General features: G+C 44.2%; 1 protein-coding gene across 2 annotated transcripts in view; it reads left to right on the forward strand.

The window, feature by feature from the left end:
- Positions 1-26173, forward strand: part of NCOA7 (nuclear receptor coactivator 7) — a 115247-nt gene that overhangs the window by 35158 nt on the left and 53916 nt on the right. For both annotated transcript variants that reach the window (XM_060238854.1, XM_060238862.1), the window contains exon 3: positions 6926-7179. In XM_060238854.1, coding sequence (XP_060094837.1) covers positions 6926-7179 — 254 coding nt within the window. The remainder of the gene's footprint in view (positions 1-6925; positions 7180-26173) is intronic.

Consider the following 26173-nt stretch of genomic DNA (forward strand, 5'->3'; position numbering starts at 1 on the left):
TTCCGCAGAGCCACAGCCTCTTCCCCTCAGTAGCTCAAAGCTCTCAACCAGCCTCACCAGTCAACAGCAGCTGCCTTTTTCCTGTGGGTTCAGTTTGCCAATCTTTGCTCTCATCAGCAATAGCATAACTACATGCCTTCCTTATCTACTTATAGCTAAGCATAAGTAAGGTAGCACCAGTTTTTTTCAAACCTTTCAAATTTTTTTTGTCTCAGTTTTTTAAACCTTGTTGGAGACCACTTTATCCTATCTAAAGCCTCCAGCTCTGAAGCTGCCCTAAATAAAAGAATTTACATTGTATGTGTGGTACTTCTCATCGAAGCATGCAAAACATGCACTTCCTATCATTTCTGGTAATATGCTTATAAAGTTAACATGTTGTACATGCACAATCAAGCCTTGTGAGAAGTACACAAATTAAACCGGTAACCTAGGTGGATTTAATTTGGCTTTCTTGAGTTTAATGGGACTTCATTGTTTATCTCAATGACTGTGTCTGTATCAATGAGAATCTTGTCAGAACTCTTTCTTACATTTGTTGCGACTTGCTTTCCACATCCAAGCTCCTGTTTCTTCTTTTTTTCTGTGCAATAGAATAACTTTTGGTTTTGTAAGCACAGTGGCTGCATACTGTAAACAGCTTTACCAGCCTGATTTTTAATTTTTTTTTTTTGCTGAAACTGAAGAGCACAATTCACCAGAGGGGAAAAGACCTATTCCCTGAGATCCTGTGATATGGTTTCTCAGTCCTTGTACCAGTGACCCTGGTCTAGTCAGCCACCATAGACTGTGCTCAGGAGTTAGCCAAAGATGCTACTTCCATTCTACAGTCATTACATAGGCTGCCAGTATGTTTAAGGATCCAAGTCAAAGTGCTGGTGTTTACCTGAACTCCACATACTTAAAAAAGACTTCCAGTATCAGCCTGCGCAACAAACTTTGCTGGCTCTTCTGACCGCTACCAAGTTTTACCCCACTGCTGGTCAGTCACAAGTGTTTTCAGTAGCTGCTGCCCTGTTCCTCTAGACAGGCTTAATCTTTATTATATTTATGTAAAGGCTGCCAACTCAGCTCTTTAACTGCATTATAGTCAATCAGGACTTGGGGTGGGGATATAACATTTTTAAAATGAATATTTCTGCTTGCTGTTCTTAATTCTCTGATTTATTTTACTTTAAATAGCTTTATTTTGTTATATGACTTGGGTCTCATTTATTTGAATATTTATTTACATATTTAAATAAATATCTAACATGCAGTGAAAACTTCTCAATTACCTCTCAGCCTGTAGTTCTCCATACCTGCTATGTAAACATATAGGGAACGCTTGAGTGGCCAAAATCTGCTAGTGGTCCCCAGTCCAAAGAGCATCTGACTGTCTTCAACCAGGGCTTTTTGGCCCTGGCTCTGGCCTAGTGGAACAGTCTTTCAGGAGAGATAAAAGGCCCTGCAGGATCAAAAATTCAATAAATCATAGGATAAACTGTAAGAATCTTGATGTTGCCCAGGGACAGTTTAATCAATGATAAAAGTCCATCTTTTGTGCTGTTGTCTCTCGTGCAGCTGTAACTTCTTTTGATGCTGATTCTCTCTTGTAGGGAAAGGAAGTTTCTTCATTTGTTGGAAATGATACATTAAAATGAACTACATACATATGTTTTAAAAGCACACAGCATGAGGAAAATTTATTGAACTGTTTCCTGAGCTAGGTTGCTCAGCACCTGGTTTAAGTCTTTAGTGTGTTTGTGTTTTTTGTTTAGGTGGAATTTTTTGAAACTAGATTAATTTACTTGCATAGATTCCATAGGATATCCTTTCTTGATTCAAGGGGCCCTGTTGGATAGTAATTGATGAGAATAGTAAGATGGTACCTTTTAATGGGGTACTTATTTTGTCAGTGATTTTTGAAGCACATCTGGGATACTGTAGCTATTGAAGTCTCTCCCATCTATGACAATTGTTATCCTGCCCTCCCTCCAGGGAGATTTAAGCCATGGACTTTCCAGATCACACTGTGCGGTTCTGATAAGGAACAAGTAGTACAACCACTATGATTATTGTTTGTGATTTATGAATATCCTTACTGTCCCCAGAGTAGTTTATATGCTAAATTTTGGCATAGACAAGTGAGAGCAAATAAAGATGGAAGCAACAATTACTAAGGGAAGCACATGTGTATTTAAGAGTACCGTAATTTCAATAAGGAATGGGAGACTAGGGATTAGAGGCTACAAGAAGGGGACCCGCAATAAACCGTTGTGTAATGTGCTGTGACTTGGTTTAGCTTGTAATTGTAGCCCACTTGTAGGCTACAATTATAAGCTGGGCACAGAAGAATAGATGCTTTTGCGCTGTGGTGTTGGAGAAGAATCTTGAGAGTCCCTTGGACTGCAAGAAGATCAAATCAGTCAGTCTTAAGGGAAATCAACTCTGACTGTTCCCTGGAAGGTCAGATGCTAAAGCTGAAGCTCAAATACTTTGGCCACCAAATGAGAAGGGAGCACTCACTGGAGAAGATCCTGATGCTGGGAAAGACAGAAGATAAAAGAAGAAGGGGACGGCAAAATATGAGATGACTGGCCAGCATTACTGATGTAACTAATACAAATTTGAGCAGACTTCGAGAGGATGGTGGAAGACAAGAGGGTCTGGCATGACTTTGTCCATGGGGTTGCAAAAAGTCGGACTTGACTGTGCGACTGAACAACAAGTAGCCCACTCAGTATAGTACATAGAATGTATGCAAAACAGTAATGCTTCCCCCCTTTTTTTCTTTTTTTGTAAATGGTGTAGCATGTGAGTGAATGCTGAGTGGTGACTTCACCCACCTCCCAGCAAGTGAACTAGTTGCTCGGCCTTCACTTGTGTGCTGCCCAGCTTTGCAAAAGCCATTTAAAATTTAAATAGCTTTTACAAAGAGGCTGAGAGGCAACTTCACCCAGTTCACTCCTATACAGGCATCACAGTCCAGATCCAGTCTGTGAAACATGGTGGTTCATGGTCCGGAGGTCCATGAACCCCACTGACCAAATGGACCAGATGCACTGCCATTTTTCTGGACCATGCCTATCCCTAGTTCTGACATCTACTTTTTTTTTACAGTTTGAGGTGTTATTTTTTTAAAGAAAAGTATTCAGATTTTTCTGCAAATCTAGGAATTCTTCTCAGTTTGCAGAAAAATCAGACTTATGTATATATGCCCTCTTATATGGATTTTAAAATCCACAGTTGGGGCCATGTTCAGAATTACATGTAGAGGTAAGCAACAGAAATGTTCATCAAGAGCATAGATTTGAATTCTAGAGCTAGTTGAAGAGCTGGTTGAAGAAGACTAGGCTTTCAGTGATCTAAGGTATGCTGCTTTTGGAAAGTGAATACATTTAAAATAACACAGGAGGGTGGAGTTTGAGGAATAATACCGTAGAGTCCAACTTCCAAAGTGGCCATTTTCTCTAGGTGAACTGATCTGTCACCTGGAGATCAGTTATAAAAGCAGGAGATCTCCAGCCACTACTGCAGGGGTGTTGAACTTATTTGTTATGTGGACCGGATCTGACATAAACGAAACCTTGCTGGGTTAGGCCATGTGTGTCATAAAATGTAATGCCAGATAGCAGAGATATAAACTTTATAAAGGACACAGACAAAAACAAAGATTTCTTAAAAACTTAAAATACAACATGCTTAAAACATTAAAGGTTTGCCACTTTCTGGAAAGTCAGGGAAATTGGTCTGAAGTCAGGGAAATTGTGATTAAAATATATTCAAGCAGTGAATTTTTGACCTGCTGCTGCAAGAACATGATCTGTTCTTGTGGCAACAGGAATAGAGAAGTAGCAGAATACAAGTTAATGACGCCCTTTCCCAGCTCCACCTTTTTCTCAGCTCCACCCCCAGCAACATATGAAGCTGCCTTCTACTGAATCAGACCCCTGGTCCATCAAAGTCAGTATTGTCTTCTCAGCCTAATGTGTTTGTTGAGCTCTGTCTCCGCATGATTTCCCAGGTCTTCCTGTAGCATTTGCAAAGCAAGGCTAGTTTAAACATTTAGCAGTATGCAAACTTTAAACATCTAACTTTTCATCCCTACCTGCTAGTACTGCATTTAACTTACATATAAAGATAAGCAAGTTTTTGGGTCATGCTTGTGTATGGAAGCTTGTCTCCTGCTAAACCCAGCACAGAGTTGCAAATGAGTTCTGCTGCTGTTGGATTTCACAGACAACTAGCACTTTCTACTCTGCACCATGCAAAGTAAATTTTGCAAAATGATTGCTTGGTGCAGTTGCAAGACAGGGGTTGCTGAAGTTAATGTTGAAAGAAGGTGATATTAAATCTCTTATTTTAACAAATATTTTTGCAGTTGAGACTTGTGTAGTTGTAGAGTGAAACATTTCATTAAGCCTTGCATTAATGCAACATGACCTATTCATATTTTAAACTTGTGGTTATAGTTGAACGATGGTCAGGGAAATCAACAAATGTTGGTCAGGGAAATGAAAAATAAAATTTTAGTGGCAACCCTGCATTAGCGCTTGTTAGTTTTAAAGGTGCTGCTTTCTTTATATCTCTCCCATGGGATCCACGGAACTGGGCAAAGAAAGCTCTGGCTCTTTCCTTCCTTTCCCAGGGGACCAGAAGGGGGAGGAGCCTCAGCCAGTGGAAGGAAGTGAGGCTTGGCTCAATAGCTCTGCTGTGCGATTGAGAGAACCTGGCAAAGCAAGCTCTCCTTTCTCTCCAAGGGAGGAGCCTCAGCCAATGGAGAAAATAGAGGCTTGACTCTGTAGCTCCTGTGTGATTGAGCAAGCCTTGCAAAGCAAGCTGTGATGCAGAGAGAGAGAATAATGCAGCCAGTTGCTTGAGGGCCTGGTAGGAGCTCTCTGGGGGCCTGATTTGGCCCCTGGACCGCATGTTTGACACCCCCAAACTACTGCATTGGCAAAACAGATGCTTGAATTCCAAGCCAAAGCTGCTTGTTTTTAGTTGTACCCTCAAGGAGTCTTAATGAGTCCTACAGTGTGCTGCAGTTCATTCACTAAGATTTGCCTTGAACTTTATCATTCAGCAATAACAGAATCATATCTACATCTATAATAGATCAAAATCTGCCTTAAAAAAATTAGTCTTGCCCCTTACAAAGGAACAATGCCTTTAATTTGTTCAGTAGTTTGTACTTGACCTGTAAAAGTTGTTTCTGAATAATTTTCTGCAATGGTTGATACTATGCAAATATCTTTGCTATTTCTTAAACAGGCAGACTTCCTTTGCACAATACTATAGAAACAATTGCTCTGATAACAGAGAACAAACTGTAAATGCTGTAGCCAGTGATGCGGAATCAAAATCTCTTTTTAACATAGAAATAATATGTATTTCACCACATAAGCTGTTGAGAGTTAGTAGTCTTTGAAATGTTAACATGAATAAGATGTGAAGATTTGTATAATATTACTGGAAATAAAACAGAAAAGGCCATAGGGATCAGAAAAGCTTTGTACGTGCATGCATGCATTTGAATTTTTTCTCCCATCAGTTTCCCTGCTCTGTTATTATCTCCCTCTCCAAATGGCACTTGGACTCAATGTGAATGATGGTTGCTATGATGTGTCAAATTTTATCTTGCTATATAATCTATGTGTGTAAAGCACATCAGTCTTTTTCATTCTTTGTTAAGATTTAGAATGATCACTTAATGGATATCTCCCAGTTTAATGGTGTCCTTGGCTTAAGCATCTTCCAAGATGGTAGTTAACATAAGAACATAAGAGAAGCCATGTTAGATCAGGCCAATGGCCCATCCAGTCCAACATTCTGTGTCACACAGCGGCCAAATATATATATATATATATATACACACACACACACACACACTGTGGCTAATAGCCACTGATGGACCTCTGCTCCATATTTTTATCTAACCCCTTCTTGAAGGTGGCTATGCTTGTGGACGCCACCACCTTGGAATATGGAATATGTTGGAATATGTTGTTGGAGAAACAGCTCTTGAGAGTGTATTATAAGGGAGTGAATGCCAATGATGGTGTGACTGAACTTCGTCATTTCAGTTGTTAATTATTTTTTTTGGGGGGGGGGAGGGTTATCCCATCTTCATCTTCCAGTCAAGAAACATAATTAAACAAAAATTAATGAAACTCCAAAAGTGTCTTGACAGATGCTATGAACTTCCTAACTAAAATGTAAGTTATGGAACGTTATTGAATCTTACTCATGCAACAAAAAGTTGCTCTTTGTACTTCAGTGAGTCATGCATATTTCTCTTGTAGCTTCAGGTAAAACATGTATCAGAGGGCACTGATTAAATAACCTTGAATGAAATGAATGCCATGTTTCTGTAAAAACAAAGTTGGTTATAAAGGTGGAGCAGCTGACTTTGAAATCGTAGCTTTAGATGACATGACATAATAAAATGTGTTAGCCAAATATATTACATCGGTATGGTGTCGTTTGAGACAAACCATGTATGCATGGCCCTTCTGGTATTACCCAAGTGGTGTGTTAGCATCTGTAGTGTTTGTCCTGTGCTGCTCCAATAACATAAATAGTTTGAACTCATGAGGGAACAGCACAGGCTATGCTGGGTCTCATTCTACCAACGGAAGATCAGAAAGCCTTAAGAATTTTATTATGTGTTCAGTTTTCTGACAAAAGCTTTGTTTAATAATTAGTTGAGGTACATAAATGGGCGAAGTGGATCCAAAGTTGTTGTTCCTGCAAAGTTTCTGTTCCTCTGAAGTAAGGAACCGCCTGCTGGTGGATCTCGCACCAGATCTTATGTGGGATCTTGCACCATTGCAATGATGCACTATTGGTGGAATAGAAACTCTGGTGCAATCTATAACTACTGATATTGTTAACTTCTTTACCAAAACCAGATTTGTCAGTTTATATTATTTTACCTTTTTAGTCTGAGAAAGAAGAGAGCAGCAAAACAAAATGCAGACACAGCACCTGGTAATGCTTGTGGAGCTTCTGCGTGCAGAATTCAGACAGGAAAAGATGATGGAAGCAAAGTCATTTTGGCACAAACTAATGGTTCCCAAGAAAATGGCAAAATTCCTGGGGGAAAGGAAGACTGTGTCACTGATGGAGAGAAAAAAAAGAAAAAAAGTCAGCCAAAGGATATTAGGCGCACAGATCTGAAGAGATACTATAGCATTGGTGAGTTTAATGCAAGGCTTGAGATAATTTGGCTTTTACTTGAAAGGTTCTCTTTTTGAAATGTAAAGTATTTAAATGTAACAGCCTGAAGTGTGCACATGTGTATTTTAATGTTGCTGTTCTACTTTCAGTATCCTTATTCCTAAGAATCAATATAGAAGGTATAAACATTGTAGTTTTATAGACCTGTCTCTGCATTTCAACAAATGTTGCAAAAATTGTTTTATTGATCTTGGCAAGACTGGGTATGCAAAGTAAGTGTATGTATAAGTTTGTTTAAATATTGGGTGGCAACTGATAGAAAGTTTTGATGTCAGAATAAGTCTGTTATCTATTTGAAAGAATTGTGGTGGATAAATAAAAAGGTAAAGGTAGTCCCCTGTGCAAGCACCAGTCGTTTTCGACTCTGGGGTGACGTTGCTTTCACAACGTTTTCATGGCAGACTTTTTACGGGGTGGTTTGCCATTGCCTTCCCCAGTCATCTACACTTTCCCCCCAGCAAGCTGGGTACTCATTTTACCGACCTCTGAAGGATGGAAGGCTGAGTCAACCTGGAGCCGGCTATCTGAACCAGCTTCCGCTGGAATCGAACTCAGGTCGTGAGCAGAGGGCTCCGACTGCAGTACTGCAGCTTTACCACTCTGCGCCACGGGGCTGTTGGTGGATAAATACTTTGGTATTTACCATAGTCCTGAAAATTGTGACTTTGTCCTTTTGATGGACTTTTGTCTCTAGTTTATCCTGTTGTAGATGAATATAATAATGAAGATGTCCTTTTGATGGACTTTTGTCTCTAGTTTATCCTGTTGTAGATGAATATAATATCTGATCAGCCATGCTGAGGGGATATCAAGGGTAACTGGATGAGTTACTGATGACATTGCTCACTGAATGGATTTCCAAATCATGCAAACTTGGGATGGGTCCAGATCAGGACTTTTTTTTTAGCAGAAATGTACAGGAATACAGTTCTGGCTGACTTGGCACCAGGGGGTGTGGCTTAATATGCAAATGAGTTCCTGCTGGGCTTTATCTACCAAAAAAGCCCTGGTTCAAATGAAAATTTCCACTGGATGAATGAAACTTTTATGCCCCCCTCCTCTCTGATCTCCTTGAAAGCTGCTCCTGGTGAAGGGAATGTTGGGGGTTTGACAATTGTCAGTCGAGTCTAGGTCCAGCCCTTGTACTTATTCCCTCTGAGTGACCTCTGTGGTTCTTGACAGATTTGTCAGCCTCCTTTTTATATATGCACACATTTTGTGTACTGTTAACAAGCTGTTCTGTTTCTGAACAGAACTACCTTCCTTTGTAGGTAACCATAATATTTTAGAACAGAAACTGAGGAGGTGTGTGTGCACAGAAAACCTTGTACTTTGAATAAAAGTTTGCTGGTCTTAAGGGTGCCACAGGAATCAAATTTTGTTCTGCTACTTCAGACCAACATGGCTGCCCACCTGGATCTTTCTTCATAATATTTTAGTCTGCTAATTATTTTCTTCATCATGGTAACGTCTGAGGTTCTTGCCTCATAAGTTCATCATTATTACGTGTGAATAATGAACACAGCTCAGTTCTAGATAGAGGAGTGTACTTGGTATATACAAGGTGAATAAATATCTGAAAAATACCTTATTGGTATTTTTCTGGTATTTATCCAGCTGAATACATATTAGGCAGTCTGATTCAGCTACCAAAATAGCCTTACCTGAATAAAAGCTGATATTTTCCAGCTTTTATTCAGGTGTGGCTAGAAGGTATATGATGTTTAAATGCCTTCTGAACTCACTGAGTTGCAGTGTCATGGTAATGTGACTCGTCGAGTTCAGAAGGCATTTAAACTGAATTTAAATGGATTTTCCATTATGCTCTATGGGGACTGTTCTCATAGGGTATAATTGAGTTGAATAAATTTGAGTTTCCCAAATATTTACACAAATACCAATATAGTACCAATGCTGGTATTCAGGAAGAGTGATTTTTTTGGGGAGGGGGTCCAATAACCTTAATCGGGGGAAAACTGATTTTTTTTGCACACCTCTAATCTGAGTTGAAGCTCTTGAAAATGTTCATCATAATATAGTAAATCATAAGAAGAAAAATACCATGTCCTGCTGCATAATCAGTTTGTCTGAAATATCAGAGTAGAGTATTTTTTAAAACTATTGAAAGGAATTAAAAGTAGATACATGATTATTTTTGAATTTGTACATATATAATTAGTTCTTTGGTTTTTCAGTAAGATGTGTTATAAAGTGACTTTTATTATGCCCATTAATATTATAAGGAGCAATTGTAATGTGTAGGAATGACTCCATCAAGGTTACAAGGTTAAAGGCGACTGAAAATGACTGCCTGAGTTGTTCAGAAAAGGTTAAAAAATATTTTGGAGAATGCCAGGCAGTTTGCTGTCAGAGTCTTATGATGTTTTGCTAGTTTAATAATAAACCTGCTTAGCATTTATGCAAGAGAAGTTTAACCTTCACAGTAACCTTGATAGAGCATTATTTATGCAAAGATATAGCAATTATGATGACCTTTGTCTATTAGATTTCTGTTCCTCTGTAAATTTGAAAAAAGCTATCAAAGATATGTAGTGGTTTGCTGATTTAAAACAGCAGCAAATTAACTGTGAGGAAAAAAAGCTTTCTATTTTCGTGCCATGTCCATGCATAGGCACTTGTGTAAGGTTTGGTCGGAGCAGGGGTCATTTTGTAGAAAAAGAGATGCCAGAGCTCATGAGCATAATCATTTGCCTATGTCCCCTGACATAACTGAATGGTGTTCTAAATTATATCAGCTCAGCATCTACCTTAAAATGCTTCTTGAATTATAATTATAATAAAACCTTACTCCCATCATACTTTTAAAATTACTTTCTTCTGTGTGGCCACAGGGGCACGATAATTTCCATCTGTCTGCTTTATATGTTTTGGTTATTTTCCCCTTTTTTGTGGGGGAAAATATTAGAAAGTTTGTCCACTCTTGTAAGCTCCTGCCCAAAATGGAGCCTGGCTCTGAGTATCACTCAAGTAGATTTCTTAGATGAATGCAGAAGAAGTGTTTATTGAGATAAATCAGCAAATCAAACATGGCAAAGAGGCCCTCTTTGCTACAACTAAAGCAAAAATGAAGCTTAACTGTTATTTATAGACAGGTAATCTTAACGCAGGGATTCCCAACCCCCCGGCCACAGACTGGTCCCAGTCTGTGGTGTGTTGGCAACCGGGCCGCCCTGCTGCCCTGCCCCGCCCCCGCAGCGACATGTAGCCCCACCCGCCCCAACGGCGCCTTCTCCTCCCTCTGTTTGTACAAGTTTAAGGTGGGAAGGCGATGATGAAGCACCTCCCCAGCTCTTTGAAGGCTGACCCCTCCCCCCCGCCAATTAGGAGAAACTGCAGCAGCAGCGTGAGTGACGGGCTAAAAAAGCCACACCGCCCTTGCCTCCTTCCCACTTCCTTCCATGCCCAGAAGGAAGAGGGAAAGAGGCAAGAGAAGCGTGGCTTTTTCAGCCGGTTGCTCGCGTCGCTGCTGCAGTTTCCCCACCGATCACCTGATTAGCGGAGGGAGGGGTCGGCTTTTAAACGGAGGGAGGAGGAGGTACTGTGGGGGGGGGTGAGGAGGAGGTGCTGTGGGGCCGGGGAGGAGAAGGCACCATGGGGCAGGGAGGAGGAGCCACCACAGGGGGGGCAAGTTCGGTGCCCCCACCCTGCCGGCCCTGGGGCCACAGTGGGCGGGCCGACACTGGGGCTGGTCCCTGGGGCCAAAAAGGTCAGGACCACTGATCTAACGGACCCAGATTCACATGCCAGAATTCTGGGCATGGAAATCTAGCACCAAAATATATTTGAAAAGTTCTTGGTCTCTGATGTTTATGTTAAATCAAGGTTGCATATTCCAGTCCAGGGTCATCCTCCCCTGTCTCTGTCTTCTGTTTCCAAGAAGTTGCGATAACAGGCAATTTCCCTGGTCACCTTCCCCTTTTGGAGCCCCTTCTTCCAAGCAGTCTCCAAGTTAGTTGCTTAAAAGGATTGTATATAAAACCTAACAATTGGTTAAATACAAATATTATAAGTACACCAGCTGTTCATGATATATATCACAATATCCTATTATATAAAAGCATGATTATATGAATAATTCATAAGCAAAGGAAATACAACTAAGAATATGATTCATAAGCAATGAAAACACTACTGAGAATAATCAGTCAAACAGGTACAATTCTGCCATTAGCATTCAAAATCCTTGTCAGGAGCACATCCTGACGATTTACTAATATGTATTTCAGCCAGTTTCATGGAGAAAATTTTGCCCTCAAGACAATTGTGCAGCTCACCTCTTGTCCTCTCTGTCTGTGGGCAGGAATAAGCATACAAAGCAGTAAAAGCTTTTATATTTTTACTGGGTTGGAGTGCAGAACATGCTGATTTGAGCTGCCCATGCAAAGGCTTGACAGTCATTACTCAATTCAGACCTGGGCAGTGGATCACCAGTTGCCTTCTCTTGCACTGCTACTGGCCAAACCTTAGCCAAGCAGCCCATGCAAGTCAGACTAAATCAGTGGCAATGATAGGCTCCAACTCGCCTGTTAGCATCATTGGCTGAGTCTGAGCCAAGCCACCCTGGACCCAGCTGATAGCAGTGTGGGAGGAGAATCCAATCATCTTCCATTTTTATCTTCGCTGGCTCAGTTCTGTGGTACCACCCAATGATCACCTTATGAAAATTCAAAGCTGCCTATACTGAGTCAGACCACTGGTCCGTGTAATTCAGTATTGTTTATACTGGTTGGAAGCTGGCCTTCAGGATTCTGTGCACCTCTTCCTGATAACCTTTTAACTGGTACAAACGGGAAGTGCTGTACCACATCCCCTCTCGTCTAGGACATGGGTACAGGCTTCTTCTGGAAAAAAATACAACTTTACTTCCAATAAGAAAAAATTAAAAATGTCTCCAAAACAATAAGTTTGCATATTACTTATGAGCCAATTATATAAAGACCACAAAGAGTGTGTTTTATATATTTTACTGTGTCTATTTTACCAATGGGGGACCCAAAGCAGCTTACATCATTCTTCCTTCTATTTTATCCTCATAACACAACAGGGTTACATTCAACTGAGGAGAGTGTGACTGGCCCAGGGTCACCTCGGAAGCTTCCATGGCAGAGGGATCCAATTCTCCTGGATCCTTGTTTGACAATAATTTTATACCAATAAAAATGTATTTTAGAGGAGGTTGCATATGAGATTCATAATCAGTAAAAGTAGCAAAAGGATATCACTGGTAAATAAGTTCAAGTTTAGTAGGCAAGATCATGAATTAGGTAGTTGGATTTTTCTATAGTTACTTAGACCTGTGCTCCAAGTATCAAGCAATTATGAAGGTAATATTCTACTTTTTCCAGTGGTATGCAAATACTAAGCATATTCACTAAATGAAGAAAAAACTAAGTCCACATATAATAAATCCCATGGAATGCAAGAGAAGATATTCTCCTTCAGTGGGGGTAATAATCCAGATTGATTAGGTCATGAGTCCTTTAGCTCCAGGCAGGGCTGTGCAGGTTTCTTGCAAGTCCCTCTAGTTTGGATCTGGATAGCCCTACAGCTCCAACAGGAGGCTCTAACCTAGCTTCACTTTCTGGACAAAAATAAAATCCTAAATTACTATTTCCATTTGTTTTCACTATATCAAATGGCAAAATCTTAAACTAGATTAAACTTCAGTGCTGTACAATTGTAAAATGTTGGCTTTTGCTAAATTTTCCCCCAATGCTTCTTTCCACTAAAGGACAGCATTTAAAGATAGGTTCTTGTAAATCAGTAGCCACAGATCTCTTACTGTTTCTTTTACAAGGGATTCTAATGTAATTCTTTGCCTATGCTGAAAATATATTTAGTGTGGGCTAGGAATTCTACCAACCACTTCTGACCAATTTATTTTATTTGCTTTATTTATATCCTGCCTTTTACCCCAATGGAGATCCAAAGCAACTTACATCATATTCCTCTCCTCTGCTTTATCCTCACAACAACCCTGTGATGTGGGTTAGGCTTGAGAATGTTTGACTGGCCCAAGGTCACCCAGTGAGCTTCCATAGCAGAGTGAGTCTTAGTCTGACACTTTAACCACTACACCACACTGGCTCTTTCAAGTGTTACATAATTTATTGGTGCTGTCTTGTTATTGGGGCAGGGAAATGGTTTCCTCTCCCCCCCCTCCCAATACAAAAGTATTTTTTAAATTCAGACATCCACATCATTTTGAAACTCAGGATTTGCCAAGAATGCGGTAAATTATTTCTTAAAATCATAATACTGATTATTTGAACAGCAGAAGAGTTGTGTAGGTGTAGCATGGCCAATGGCTGGGGCTGATGGGAGTTGTAGGCAAAAAACATCTGGAGAGCTACCGTTGGCCACCCCTGTAAAATGTAATCAATTAGGATTTGTTCCGCTATGATGCAGAGGTTTCACATCCACAGTCTTCCCTAAAATGTCATGGAATTTTGAGGAGTAGAACCCCAAGGATTAAAGAGGCAACGGGTCTGTGAAGTCCATGGACAAAGGGGGAATTTAAAAAGGTTCCATGAGTGTGCACTTCCACAACTCCAGAAATCAGGGTTTTTGTGAAAAGTGTACTTGTATGTTAACAACTGTAAACATTAACAAAATAAGAGACTCCTTTGAAACTGGTTCTTTCTCTGTTTACAATAACAACAAAAAGGGAAAGTGTCACTTCTACAAACTCCTCTATAATTGTGAAATATAAGAACTGATTTCAGCATCCCGTTTGAACACTGCCTAGGAATCTACATGCCATATGTGTCTTAGGATCTTCCTGTTTCCCTTGCTGCAAGGGATGATGCTAATATTTCAGCAAAGGGAGGGAGTCTGCAAAATTAAATTGGTCCTGGGAACTGGATTGTACAGATCAGGGCAATCCTTTCCCCCAAACTTTGCCTCAGCAGAGGCTTAGAAGAAGAAGAAGGGACCTTGTATGATTGTGAAGCTGGCATTTGTTTCTAATTTCTCAGATAGAGAAAAAACCACAATTGGTTCATATTTTACAGAGATCTGTAGATTTTTTGGCAAATTTACTGTAGGTTATTTTTTATTTTGTCTACTTTGAGACAGGCAAGGCTGACTTGGTAGGAGGTATGGTAAACTCCAGTGTGGCAGGGACCTTGCTGGAAGCAATGCACGTTTTTCTTTTTCTAAAGAGGAAAGTTATAAAAGACTTAAATAGGTCAAAATCCAGATCTCTGATGCATGTGAAGTGACCTGCCTCCACTCCTGTGCCTGCTGTGTTCAACATCTTGGTGAAATTTATAAGATCTTTGGTGGCTTCTCCAGGAATGTTCCCTGTGAATTCCCCCAAAGATGCATGGACATGAAATATGAAGAGGCTTTGTCATCTTCAGGTTACAGTTTGGCAGATGAAGACAGCTATGAATCTTTGCCTGAAACAAGGGCCAGGGACCACAGCAGTTGTCTAATGACAAAGAAGAAGCTGCTTGAGGTTATGCATGTATTTTCACCTCAAAAGCATTTCTGCTGGTCTGTGGATTACAGGCAGCCTAACCTGGTGTTAGGTATGCAAGCCATTGATTCCTGTGTGCTGACAGTTTTCATAGCAGCGGAGGGAGTGGGAACATGGGAATCTTTAAAAACTAGATTAAGGTAAACAGTTGAAATTGTTTGCCCCCCTAGTCGAAATAAGAGACAGACACAAGTATTGGGTTTAAACCGGGCCGCTTTATTAAACTCAATTAATTTATGAACTCGGCAGGGGTAAGACCTATCCAGACAGGCCCCTGGGGTCACCCACGGACCCCGCCCTGTCAAAGGGCGAGCAACCCTGCCCCCAGCACAAACCCGCCATATTCGGGTTGTAACTGAGCGGCCAGGCCTCCAGCCTTTCTCCACCTGGGCTAGCATCGATCCCTCATGGAAAGATCCGCCGCAGGTGAGGCTCCCCCGTGATCTGCATTCCCCGCACTGAGCCGTGTAGCCCATCTGCGGTTCATACAGACCACACGCACCAAAGGTGCTAGGCCATAGGTGCTCCCCTGAAACACTGTGGCCAACACATCCCCGGCCACCGCCAATGCCAAGCCTCTGCTTAGGCATTAGCACCCCAACGGGCGGCCCAGAGCCGACCGCAACCCTGCCGAATCTCCTCCAAAAAGGCCCGGTTGCCCCGTTCTGACAGAGAAACCCCCTCCGACCGATACGGGTCAGCATAGTCGACCCGTATGGCCGGATGAGGGAGGAAAATTCCCAAGCCATCTTCCATGGCTTTTGTAATGCCATATTAGCCTTGCGCCTAGCGCGCTCAATCCTCCAGGGGAATTGTAAGGTCACCTCCAACTCCAGCCTGGCGATCAAGCTGACCATATTAGGACCAGCCAAAAAGACAAGCCCTGGGGTCACCCCCGGACCCCGCTTTGTCCAAGGGCGAGCCACCCCGCCCCCAGCACAAGCCCGCCAGAGTCAGGTTGTTGCTGAGCGGCCAGGCCCAAGCCATTCACCACCTGGGCGTGCATCAATCCCCCATGGAAAGATCCGCTCGGTTAAGGCTTTCCCGTGATCTGCAGTCCCCGCATTGAGCCTGTAACCCATCTACGGTTCCTGCAGACCACCTGCACACTTGGTGCTAGGCCATGGGTGCTCCCCTGAGATCGACCAGGTGGATGACCAATATTTGCGGAGGAGGTGCCCTCCTCTCTCCGCACGGCAATGGCCCAACACGGGCCCCGACGACCCAGCCGTTCTTCCAACTGCCCCATCACTGACACCCAGCTGGGCGCCTGTTGGAGAGCACCCGGCATGATGGACCGCCCGAAACACCTTGCTGCGTCCGCAGATGATACCTCTCACTACGAGCCACAGCACCTGAAAAACAGAAAATTGTCAAAACAAATCAAGACCTACCGGCGCCTCCAACGCTGCCGTCTAGGTGACCAACGGGTGCACCTTTCTTGCCTTTTTAATAAAAGCTGCCAACCGTCACAGGCCAACCGATTTTTACCTCCCGGGCCTGGGGCACCTGCCCCGGTATGGCCTGGGGCACCTGCCCCGCGGTATCGCTCATAAACTCCATAACCAATTCGCTAAACATAGCGCCGGAAGAAAATTGGAGGGCCATCAACGAGGCCGCATGCTGTAGAGTGGCTCTGAAAAGGGGACTGCATAACCTGTGCTACGAAACCGGCCCCACTATCCAGCGGTCCCGCGGTACTCCCAAATGCCAGAATTGGGAAGCCGCTCTGTGGTATGCCCCTCTACTAGTGGGTATTCTCCGCAGACCCACGAACTATACTACCAAAAGCCAACACCGCCAGTCGTCCTTCAATAATGCCCAACCCCAAACCTGCCTCTTACCAAAACAGGCAGAATGCCTAATATGAGCTGGCAAAATCGGCCGGCCAGCCTGCAGCGTAGCGGCTCATTCCAACTGCCGGAATCGGGAAGCCGCTACTATCTTAAGCCCTCCTGGTACCAGGCGTTAAAGCCAATCGAATGGCCCGACTGGCTTCAGGCTCCCAAGTTACCAGGGGTCCAGGGGCAATTGATTCATAGCGTCACCCAGACACCTCAAAGAAAAGGCCATGGGGGGGCACTTTCCATGCAAAGTTAAGGTGACCCACCACCAACTGCAATTCAAGCAGCAAGACTTTGCGGTGTGTTCTTAGGGCAGGCCACCGGGCTTTAAGATCCGTTATTTCTGCCTCCGGCAGCCGCAGCCGTTTGTGGGTATCACACTGCCTCCGGCAGCCACAGCCGTTTGTGGGTATCACACCCGATGCCTAAAAGGTAAACACCGAACTGGGCCCTGCAGGCTTCAAATGTGTACCCCCAGCTTAATGGCTAAGTCCTGAGAGAAATGAAACCGTCTGGCGCATGTCCTGAAAGGAATGAAACCGTCCGGTGCATTACCCTGTGCCAGCAGGATCATTGCGCCCGTTCTATCCCGCAGCGCCCACTCAACAAAGGAACTGAAGCGCTAAAATGCAACCCATCAGGAGGGCGTGATCCATATGGAAGGGCGCTATCCAGTAGAATTCGCCCCCTAAGCAACCAACCCAGGAGCTCGAAAGCATCGTGATGCACTGGCCAGATACAAAATGCAGACTCGATGTCGCCTATCGCACTTTAGGCCCAACACACAACCCCGCCTGGTCAAAGGAAATGTACCACACAGAAACCCAATTCCCCAGGGGCGGCGCCCCTTTGGGTAGAACAGGTGATGAATGGGGCGATACTCCCCAGTCGCCTTCCTGAGCACCGCCCCTAAGCACCACCCCCAAGGGAGATACCCGCGATATGGGTACAGGCGGCGTATCAATGGGTCCATAAACTATTTAGTACCCTCACCTGAATGGGACTATTGACCGGCGCAGCCGTCACCGGGGCGCCGGGCGCCTACCCCCAGGCCAAGGCTCCGACCTGCCGCAAGCCGGAAGGGCATGAGGCCCGCTACAATGTGGGCACCCGTGTCTGAACATGCAAGGCTTTCCATGGCCCGCTCCTTTCGAAGCGAACTCCCCGCATAACAGCCGGGACTGAACCGGCCGGCCCTCAGTGAGACGGGCCCCTGCAGAAAGCTGCTGGTGTTGCCTCTGTACCATGTGCCCGCTATCGGACCGATCCCCAATTAGGCTTTGCCGGGGACATCAATCGTAGCCAAAGCTACTGGCCGACGTGGTCCCAGGGTAACCCCGGGCTAACAACGGCCGATGTGCTGAAGGCCTCGCCGTAGTGCAGCCATGCCGCGCCGCCGAAATTCCGTATGCGCCCCCGCGATGGCGCCCGCCTAAATCCAAAGCGCTGGGCAACCAGATTGCCCCCGACCTATCCACCCGTAAGAACTTTAACTTTCTTCTTCCTTCCTATCGAGCTCGTCTGTACTCTTCTTTTCGATCTCCCTGTGAAGTAGGCTGAACACGTCTACTACTCTCCCTGAAGGATTTAGACACGTGTACAGCCATTAAATGATCTACCAGCGGCCACAAAGTGTCGCCATATGGCAGTATGTGGAAAGGTATGCTGGTATTAGGATTTAGAAGGTGAAACCACCCACCTCCTTGCCCACTCGGCCACGTCCCTTCCATTTGTGTCAAGGCAGGACCCCTTGGGGAGGGCCGGCAACGTGGGAACTGCGTGCGCAACTGCTGGGACCCCTTGTAGACCGAGCACCTGGAATCCAGAGCTACCTAAGCCATACCCTTGTGGGCAGAGCTCCGTGGGCCCCACGCCGCCAGGCAGCCCAGAACTCCACTGCGCAGCGGGTGTTCCAGGCCTTCCCGCGTCCCAATCCCCGCTCCACGTACCTGGGGGGGGGGTACTGGAACAGGACCCCGGGGCCACCCAGGTGTCTGCTGCAACAAGATCTTACCACCTGCTTCCAATGGCGTTCCAGACCCGCCACGAATCCGCTGCAACAAAATCTTACCACCAACCTGGTGTAAGCCGCCGTTCACCCGACGGACCCTCGCCCGGGTCGTCGTCCTGTTCCGGCTCCGACAGTGGCTCGTGCCCCGCTGCGCTACCCTGTAAGGCAGACAAACGAGCCAGCATCTCCACTGCAAAAGTTAGGCACACCGCCGCCCAGCAGAACTGCGACGCCCCTCCCTTATGGGCGCCCCATGGCGACCCACTACTGCTCCAGCGCCTCCAGAGGCCCATGATGGCTAGCCGGACCCGCTGCCTTTGGCCTGTCTCTTCAACAGAACAAGGCTGCTGACCCCACCCACATAACAGGCGGGCCGGTTGCTAGCCTATGGAGCTTCCCAATCCCTTCTTAGGGGCCATGAGTATGACCTAATCTTGGCCACATAACAGGCGGGCCGGTTGCTAGCCTATGGAGCTTCCCAATCCCTTCTTAGGGGCCATGAGTATGACCTAATCTTGGCCACACACCACACTGGCCCCCAGAGTATAATAATTTGAACCCCACCGACGACTAAGCCAAAGAAGGAGGGGTGGAGCGAAATAATGCAAAGCCAGGCCCCTAAACGGCCCCCAGGTATGCCCGTCAGCACAATAAACCAGGGGTATGAACCATCTTAATATGGTTCCTGGACCACATTAAAACTAATAAAGTCAGCTCAATTAACGGGGGGGGGGGGGGGTATGGACCCTCATACTTATGATTCCAGGACCACTAAAACAAATACCATCAGCATGTACCATCTTGGTTATACAGTCCTAACTACATGGAATATGCGGGGGGGGGGGGGTGTTCCCCGGAACCCCTGAGAGATCAAAAGGTCTATTCCGACCGGCTGCAGCTCTCAAGGCTCTCAGACCGGTCTTACCAGTGTCTACTGCCTGCCCTATTTAAATGAAGATGTCAAATGAACTTGGGCCTTCTTATATGGCTACTCGCCACCGCACCCAAATCCCACTCCTAGCCTCAGTAGGAATAAATTGACCGCCGCGTGCGCCACAGGCCGCGTACAACAGCCGTTAACCGCGCCTTAGTGCGCTTAAAACAAAATGGCCCCCGCACGCACCAAGGGCAGTGCACCTCCGGATTCCCTTCCCCGCCTAACAAGGCCGCTCCGCTAAAATGGCCGCCTCGCACACCATGTGGAGAGCACCCGTTGCTTCACTTTTGCACCCAGACGCTCCTAAAATGGCCGCCGCATGCGCTGCGGGCCATGCCCCGCCGCTATTGCTCTCAGCGAAATTGATCACCCTCGGAGATGGCCAACGCCCACTCACTCTGTCCCCTTTCTCAAGAACGAGACTTCGCGTTGCCGCCCAAGGACGACCCAGTTTTAAAATGGCCGCCGCGTGCGCCTTGTGCCGAGCACAGGTATACAGAGGCCTGGCAGGGAGAGGCCAACGCCAACTTGACAGCAGCACGCCTTTAAGCGTACGAGGCTTTCCTCTACCCCAGGACCTCCCGCCCTTGCCAAGCGGACGCCACACCAGCTGCAGACCAGGCCCGGCTGCAGCCAGCCCCAACGGGCACCCCGAGCCCCAAAGAGACTCATCAATGCTGCCGCTTGCGCTTGGGCCCCCCGCACCAGCAGACAAACCGCGCTCCAAGCGATCACCGGCCGCCTGCGCTGCCTCTAACGCTTGCGCCGACGCTCCAGCACCCGACCGCAGATTTCTAACTCCGCTGACGATCCTCGATGTCCTGACGCCGCCGCGCAAGAGGCTCTCCCTCAGAGAGCCAAGAAGACAGCCGCACTGAGTCGGGCGGGGCCAGGGCTTATATAGCCCTGGCGCCACGCCCCTCTCAAGCCCCGGATGGGCTGGGGCTGTCAAAGCCTGCTCTCCTTCTTCCAGGAGGGCAAATGCGGCCCCCAGCCCGAACGCCGGCGATGCCGGCTTGGCTGGGAAGGGCCGAGCCTTATATCTAGCATTCTGGTTAAATTTTTGAAAATGTAGCTTGCTGTTGGACCTTCATGCATGTGATAAGAGCAACTACTATAAATGTATATGTTGTATTTAACTGTGTGTGTTTTTATGATTACAAACAACCTTTCTTGATCAAGTAACAAGTCTAAGTCTTGAAACCATTTGTTATTCTGGAGCAATCCAGTAAGGCAGGGGTGACCAACGGTAGGTCTCCAGATATTTTTTGCCTACAACTCCCATCAACCCCAGCCATTGGCCACTCTGGCTGGGGCTGATGGGAGTTCATTTCATTTTTCATTTTATTTGATTTATATCCCACCCTACCCCACCGAGGCGGGCTCAGGGCAGCTCACAGCATAATAATTCTAACAATAAGGTTTAAAAATTAAAATACAATAATAATTTACATAATTAAAAACAACCAGTATATCAATGTATCCATCAATGTCAGTATGTCAGTTGAAGTAAAAAAACCCTCTGGAGAGCTACCATTAGCCACCCCTGCAGTAAGGCACAAGGAAATGGGATTCCTTTGATTTAAGTGTTTTAGGAATTTCCATGAGTGTTCTGATGTATACTATTCAGATTATGAGGGGGAAACAGCACTGTTCTCCACACATGAACCTGTGCAGCAGTCCTGACCCATCCTATCAGTGTCTCTTCATGCAGGTGTAAAAACTGTCACTACTTGGTCCTGAGCTTTTACAGTGCTGGCTTCTGTATTATGGAACAGCCTTTTGAGAATGTCAGGATGTTATCTGTTATTTTGTCCTTTAGTAGACCATACATGATCAAATTTTATAGGAGGGCCATTTAGGGCATTCAGTATGATTGGTAGCTGTCTACTGACTTCATTTTTGATCTGGTCTGTTGTTTTATTGATTCTGTTATTTTGATTCAGTGTTGAGTTTCTGCTGGAAAACTCTGGGGATAAAAGCAAGGTATGAATGTTCTGAATAAACTACATGTAACTTTTAAAGTGTGTGGGGAAGGAGACTGCTTATTGCGCCTTGTTGTGAAAGAGGAGAACATACTAACTTGTGTCTTTTTCCCCATGCAAAGCATCATGCTGAGGGTAGAAAAATGACTCCAGGAGTTTTCATTGTCCACTTCTGGAACTTGCAGCTTTCAGAAATAGTTTTCAGTTTTTATAAAAGGAGATAGTTAATCAGGGCTTTTTTCCTGCTGGATCCCACAGGAATGGAGCTCCACCTGGGCTAAACAGAGGTCCAGCTGGCCTTGACCCTCCATGTGGCAGCCACATGCTCCCAGGCTGGGTGGTGTGACCTAATATGTAGAGTCCCTGCTGGGCTTCTTTTACAAAAAAATCCCTGGAGATAGGTAATGATAGGTGAGGAGGGCCCTGGTTCAGTGACAGAGCAGCTGCATGGCATGCAGTACATCCCTGGTTCAATCCTTGGCATATGCAGTTAAAAAGAGCATGTAGGAGGGGATGTGAAAGACCTCTGCCAGTCTGACCAATGGTCTGATTCAGCATAAGACAGTTTTATGTTTCCATAGGTAATGAAAGACAGCTAATGATACAGTGCCTCATTGAATATTCAAGGTGAGAGCTATAGTTTAATGGTGGAACAATTATTCTGAAGTATTTTTGAATGCTGCTTCTGCCCAATTATAAGGTGAAGATACACAATAGGCTACACAGAGGAATGAAGTTGCAACCAAACAAATCAAAACCACTCTGTGAAAAATATTACTACAAAATGTAACTCATACAAGGAAAAAGGTGCATTTCAGCAACCTCATCATTTTACATACCGCATGTGCATGTTTATGCACATATGTACAACAGTGTACAAATAGTCCAAATCATAAATAAGTCCAAAGCATAAATCCAAAAAAAGCTTCAACAGATGGCTAGCAGAGTAAAGCCCATTTTGGAAGGCCAGGTCCTTCCTCCAGGGAGCATCTTGCAAAACCTGCATTATATGTGTAGAAAATATTCACAATGTTCAAATCTTTCAAAAATTCATGCACAACATTGGACTGATGCTGCCCCATCTGGTCAGCAAGTTAATTGTAGATGCTCCCTGGAGGAAGGACCTGACTGTCCAAAACGGTCTTTACTCTGCTAGTGGTGGTTGGAGCTCTTTTTGGATTTATGATTTGGACTGATTTATGATTTGGACTATTTGTACACTGTTGTTAAGGTAGTTCCCTGTGCAAACACCAGTCGTTTTTGACTCTGGGGTGATGTCGCTTTCACAACATTTTCATGGTAGAGTTTTTACGGGGTGGTTTGCCATTGCCTTCCCCAGTCATCTACACTTTACCCCCAGCAAGCTGGGTACTCATTTTACCGACCTTGGAAGGATGGAAGGCTAAGTCAACCTTGAGCCAGCTACCTGAACCAACTTCCGCTGGGATTGAACTCAGGTCGTGAGCAGAGGGCTCTAACTGCAGTACTGCAGCTTTACCACTCTGCACCATGGGGCTGTACATTGTTGTACATATATGCATAAACATGCACATGTGGTATGTAAAATGATGAGGTGGCTGAAATGCACTTTTCCCCTTGTATGAATTACTTTTTGTAATAATATTTTTCACAGAGAGGTTTTGATTTATTTGTCTGCCCAATTATAGACAGCACCTGCCAGTATAAAAAAGAGTTGACTAAATAGATCAGGGGTGGGGAACCTCTGTCCTGAGGGCAGTATACAGCCTTCTGGGATTGCTAGACAGCTGCATAGATTGCCATGTGGCAGCCTCCCTGGGGCCTGGCTGGCCAGCGAGGATCATGGGGCCCAGCTGCGCTGTGCAGCAGCCATTCCAGGGCCAGGCAGGGATCACAGGGCCCAGATGTATTGTGCGGCAGCCTCCTTGGGGCCTGGCTGGCCGGTCAGAATTGCTGTGGGACCTGGAAAAGTTACTGTCACAGTTCAAGTAGGCCACTTGATTATCCCAGATAATCAAGTGGCCTAATATGCTAATGAGTGTGTGATCTAATATGCTAATATTAGGGGATGAGGTCTAATATGCTACTAAGTCCTGCTGGGCTTTTTCTACAAAAAAGCCCTGAACCTATGCATTTGCCTAGGGCGGTGGGCCGGGTGTGTGTGTGTGTGCGTGCCAGATTAGGCTCTCCCCACATGACTTCAAATAGAAAAACAATTATTTGCATTAATTTTGCTGACCTGCATCATTCTCCCTCAGCGGAGCACTGTTTTTTAAGTTGATAATTTAATGATGTTATAAATACCCATATGGCCCTTAAATTGATAATGTAATGATGTTATAAATATCCATATGGCCCTTGGCAGTAAAAAGATTCCCCACCCCTTAAATAGATCAATGAGTTGACTTGACATCAGAGGAACCTTTATTTCCTCCGCATGTTGCATGATCTTGCTGATAACTTGTTCAATGAAAACAATGTACTTAATCACACAAACACATGAAAAATACACAAAACATTAGTAATACTTATGGGGAAAGGTCAAAATGTTATAACACATCCACTATTGCCAAGAAATACAATGGTCAGAATAACAAAAAACAAACCACCAAGTTCCAATACAATTCCCGGCTTCCAAGGAGTATGTAAAGAATGTTCAATACTCAAGAGTGGTATGAATGGAAATTCTCCAAATGTGCATAAAGTAGGTTCTTAACAGAATTTCAATTGTTATACTTCATGTTTTGATAAATATCTTTATCAAGAGATGCACATATAAACAACTTAAGCCTTTATACTGAGGCTCTCAAAACTATGTATCAACATATTATTTTAATACTTCTTATTTCTGGAGTCTTACAGCCTCTGTAACATTCATGACTCAGTGGTACATACTTCCTGCTGGGCTACTAGCTCTCAATTGATTGCTTGGGTTGCTTAGTCTTTCTCTCTGTCTCTGGTTTTTCATCATTCCTGCTGATACTTTACTTTACTTGCATATGAACCAAAGATGCTTCTATCACATATGTGTGAAAACTGCAAGACAGTGGAGTTATAATTTTGAGAAATTCAATGCGTATGTGCTTGATCCAAGAAAATTAAGTATCCATCAAAATTGAAAGACTGCTCTTCATTCCAAGTATCACTTTCTGTTTTACTCATTGCCTATATGTGATCCTACATAAAGGTCTGTTAGATCATATAGCTCCAAGCAAGGCTGTACAAATATTGGATGATAGGAAATTGCACATTGGCAGATGCTCTGACATCAGTGGGCAGTAGTACACCTAATCCTCGTTGATGTTGCAAACAGCTGAGTCCTCCTCCCTGCTATAAAGTTTGTGTCTGTGTGACCTTAAGTATATCATATCAACCTAAGGTAAATATGAAGATTACTATGCCTTTCAAGGTTTCCATATGGAAATCCATGCTCTTTAACTATGCTCAGCTTCCTTCCCACTACATCTGTGAAGACATTTGATATTCTGCAATATTTGATATTCTGCAATAATTTATGAAAGGAAATGCTGAGTGGAACCTGCTGAAAATATACTATAATGCTATTTGCTATTATGTGTGTACCCTCCCCCCCTCCATTGCTCCCAATGCCCAGAAAGCAGAATTACAACACAGTATAAAGAATCTCCATTGGGTCGCAATTGCTTTTAATTCATCAATTTTACTGATTTTATGTGTATTTTTGTTGTACATCGCCTAGAGCCCAGCATTGGCTGGGATGAAGCAATTCATAAATGTAAAATAATAAAATGTAAAATAATAATAATAATAATGCTACAAGGCTGCAATAAGTGCTGATTCACTTCAAATAAACTTTTTCTGCTTCTGCATGAGAAGTCTACCCAAGTGATACCTGAGCAAAACCTTACAAGACTTTACAAACTGATGGGAGAACTGAATGACATTAGCATGTGCAGAAAGATGAGATAAATTGATATCTCTGTTAAGCAATGGGGATTCCATTGTTCTGAGTGCTCTGAAAACTTGCAACTTGAAAACTTGTAATATCCTGTTCTGGTTAGTTTCTGAAATTCTTTTGCAGTAAAACAGCTATGTTGAGGTCCCCCATGAAATGTCCTGGGAGGCTGAAGTGTTCTGTAGGTTTCTCAGTTTCTTTTATTGTTGATGTCATATTTGTGTCTATTTATCCTTTGACATAGGGATGAATTGTTTGCTTATGTAGAGAACTGAAGGATATTGTTGCCATTTAATGGCATATACAATGTTAGAAGATGAGCAAGTGAATGGATCTGGGATGGTACAGTTGATGTTGTTCAATCCAGTGATTGTGTTGCCTGGTTGAATGTGGCAGCAAAGTTGGCATCTGGGTTTATTGCAAGGTCTGGTACCATTGCCCATGGTTCAAATTACATGTTGTAGTATTGTGGATAAAGAGTTGTTTAAGATTGGGGGGCTGTCATGGCATTAAAAAGTTTGCCTCCCCAGTGCTTGTGGAAGAGAACTGTCATCTAGTAGAACTTGTAAGTTGCTGATTATGCATTGCAATTGAATCGAGAGCTGTATGTCACCACGAGCGGTGTTCTGTTATTGTCTGTTTTTGGGCCTGTCTTGCAACAGAATTCACTGCCACAGGAGATGGTAGCGGCTACAAGCATAGACAGCTTCAAGAGGGGAATGGATAAGCAAATGGAGCAGAGGTCCATCTGTGGCTAT

The sequence above is a fragment of the Heteronotia binoei genome, chromosome 1 (genome assembly GCF_032191835.1).
Source record: "Heteronotia binoei isolate CCM8104 ecotype False Entrance Well chromosome 1, APGP_CSIRO_Hbin_v1, whole genome shotgun sequence".
Taxonomy (NCBI): domain Eukaryota; kingdom Metazoa; phylum Chordata; class Lepidosauria; order Squamata; family Gekkonidae; genus Heteronotia; species Heteronotia binoei.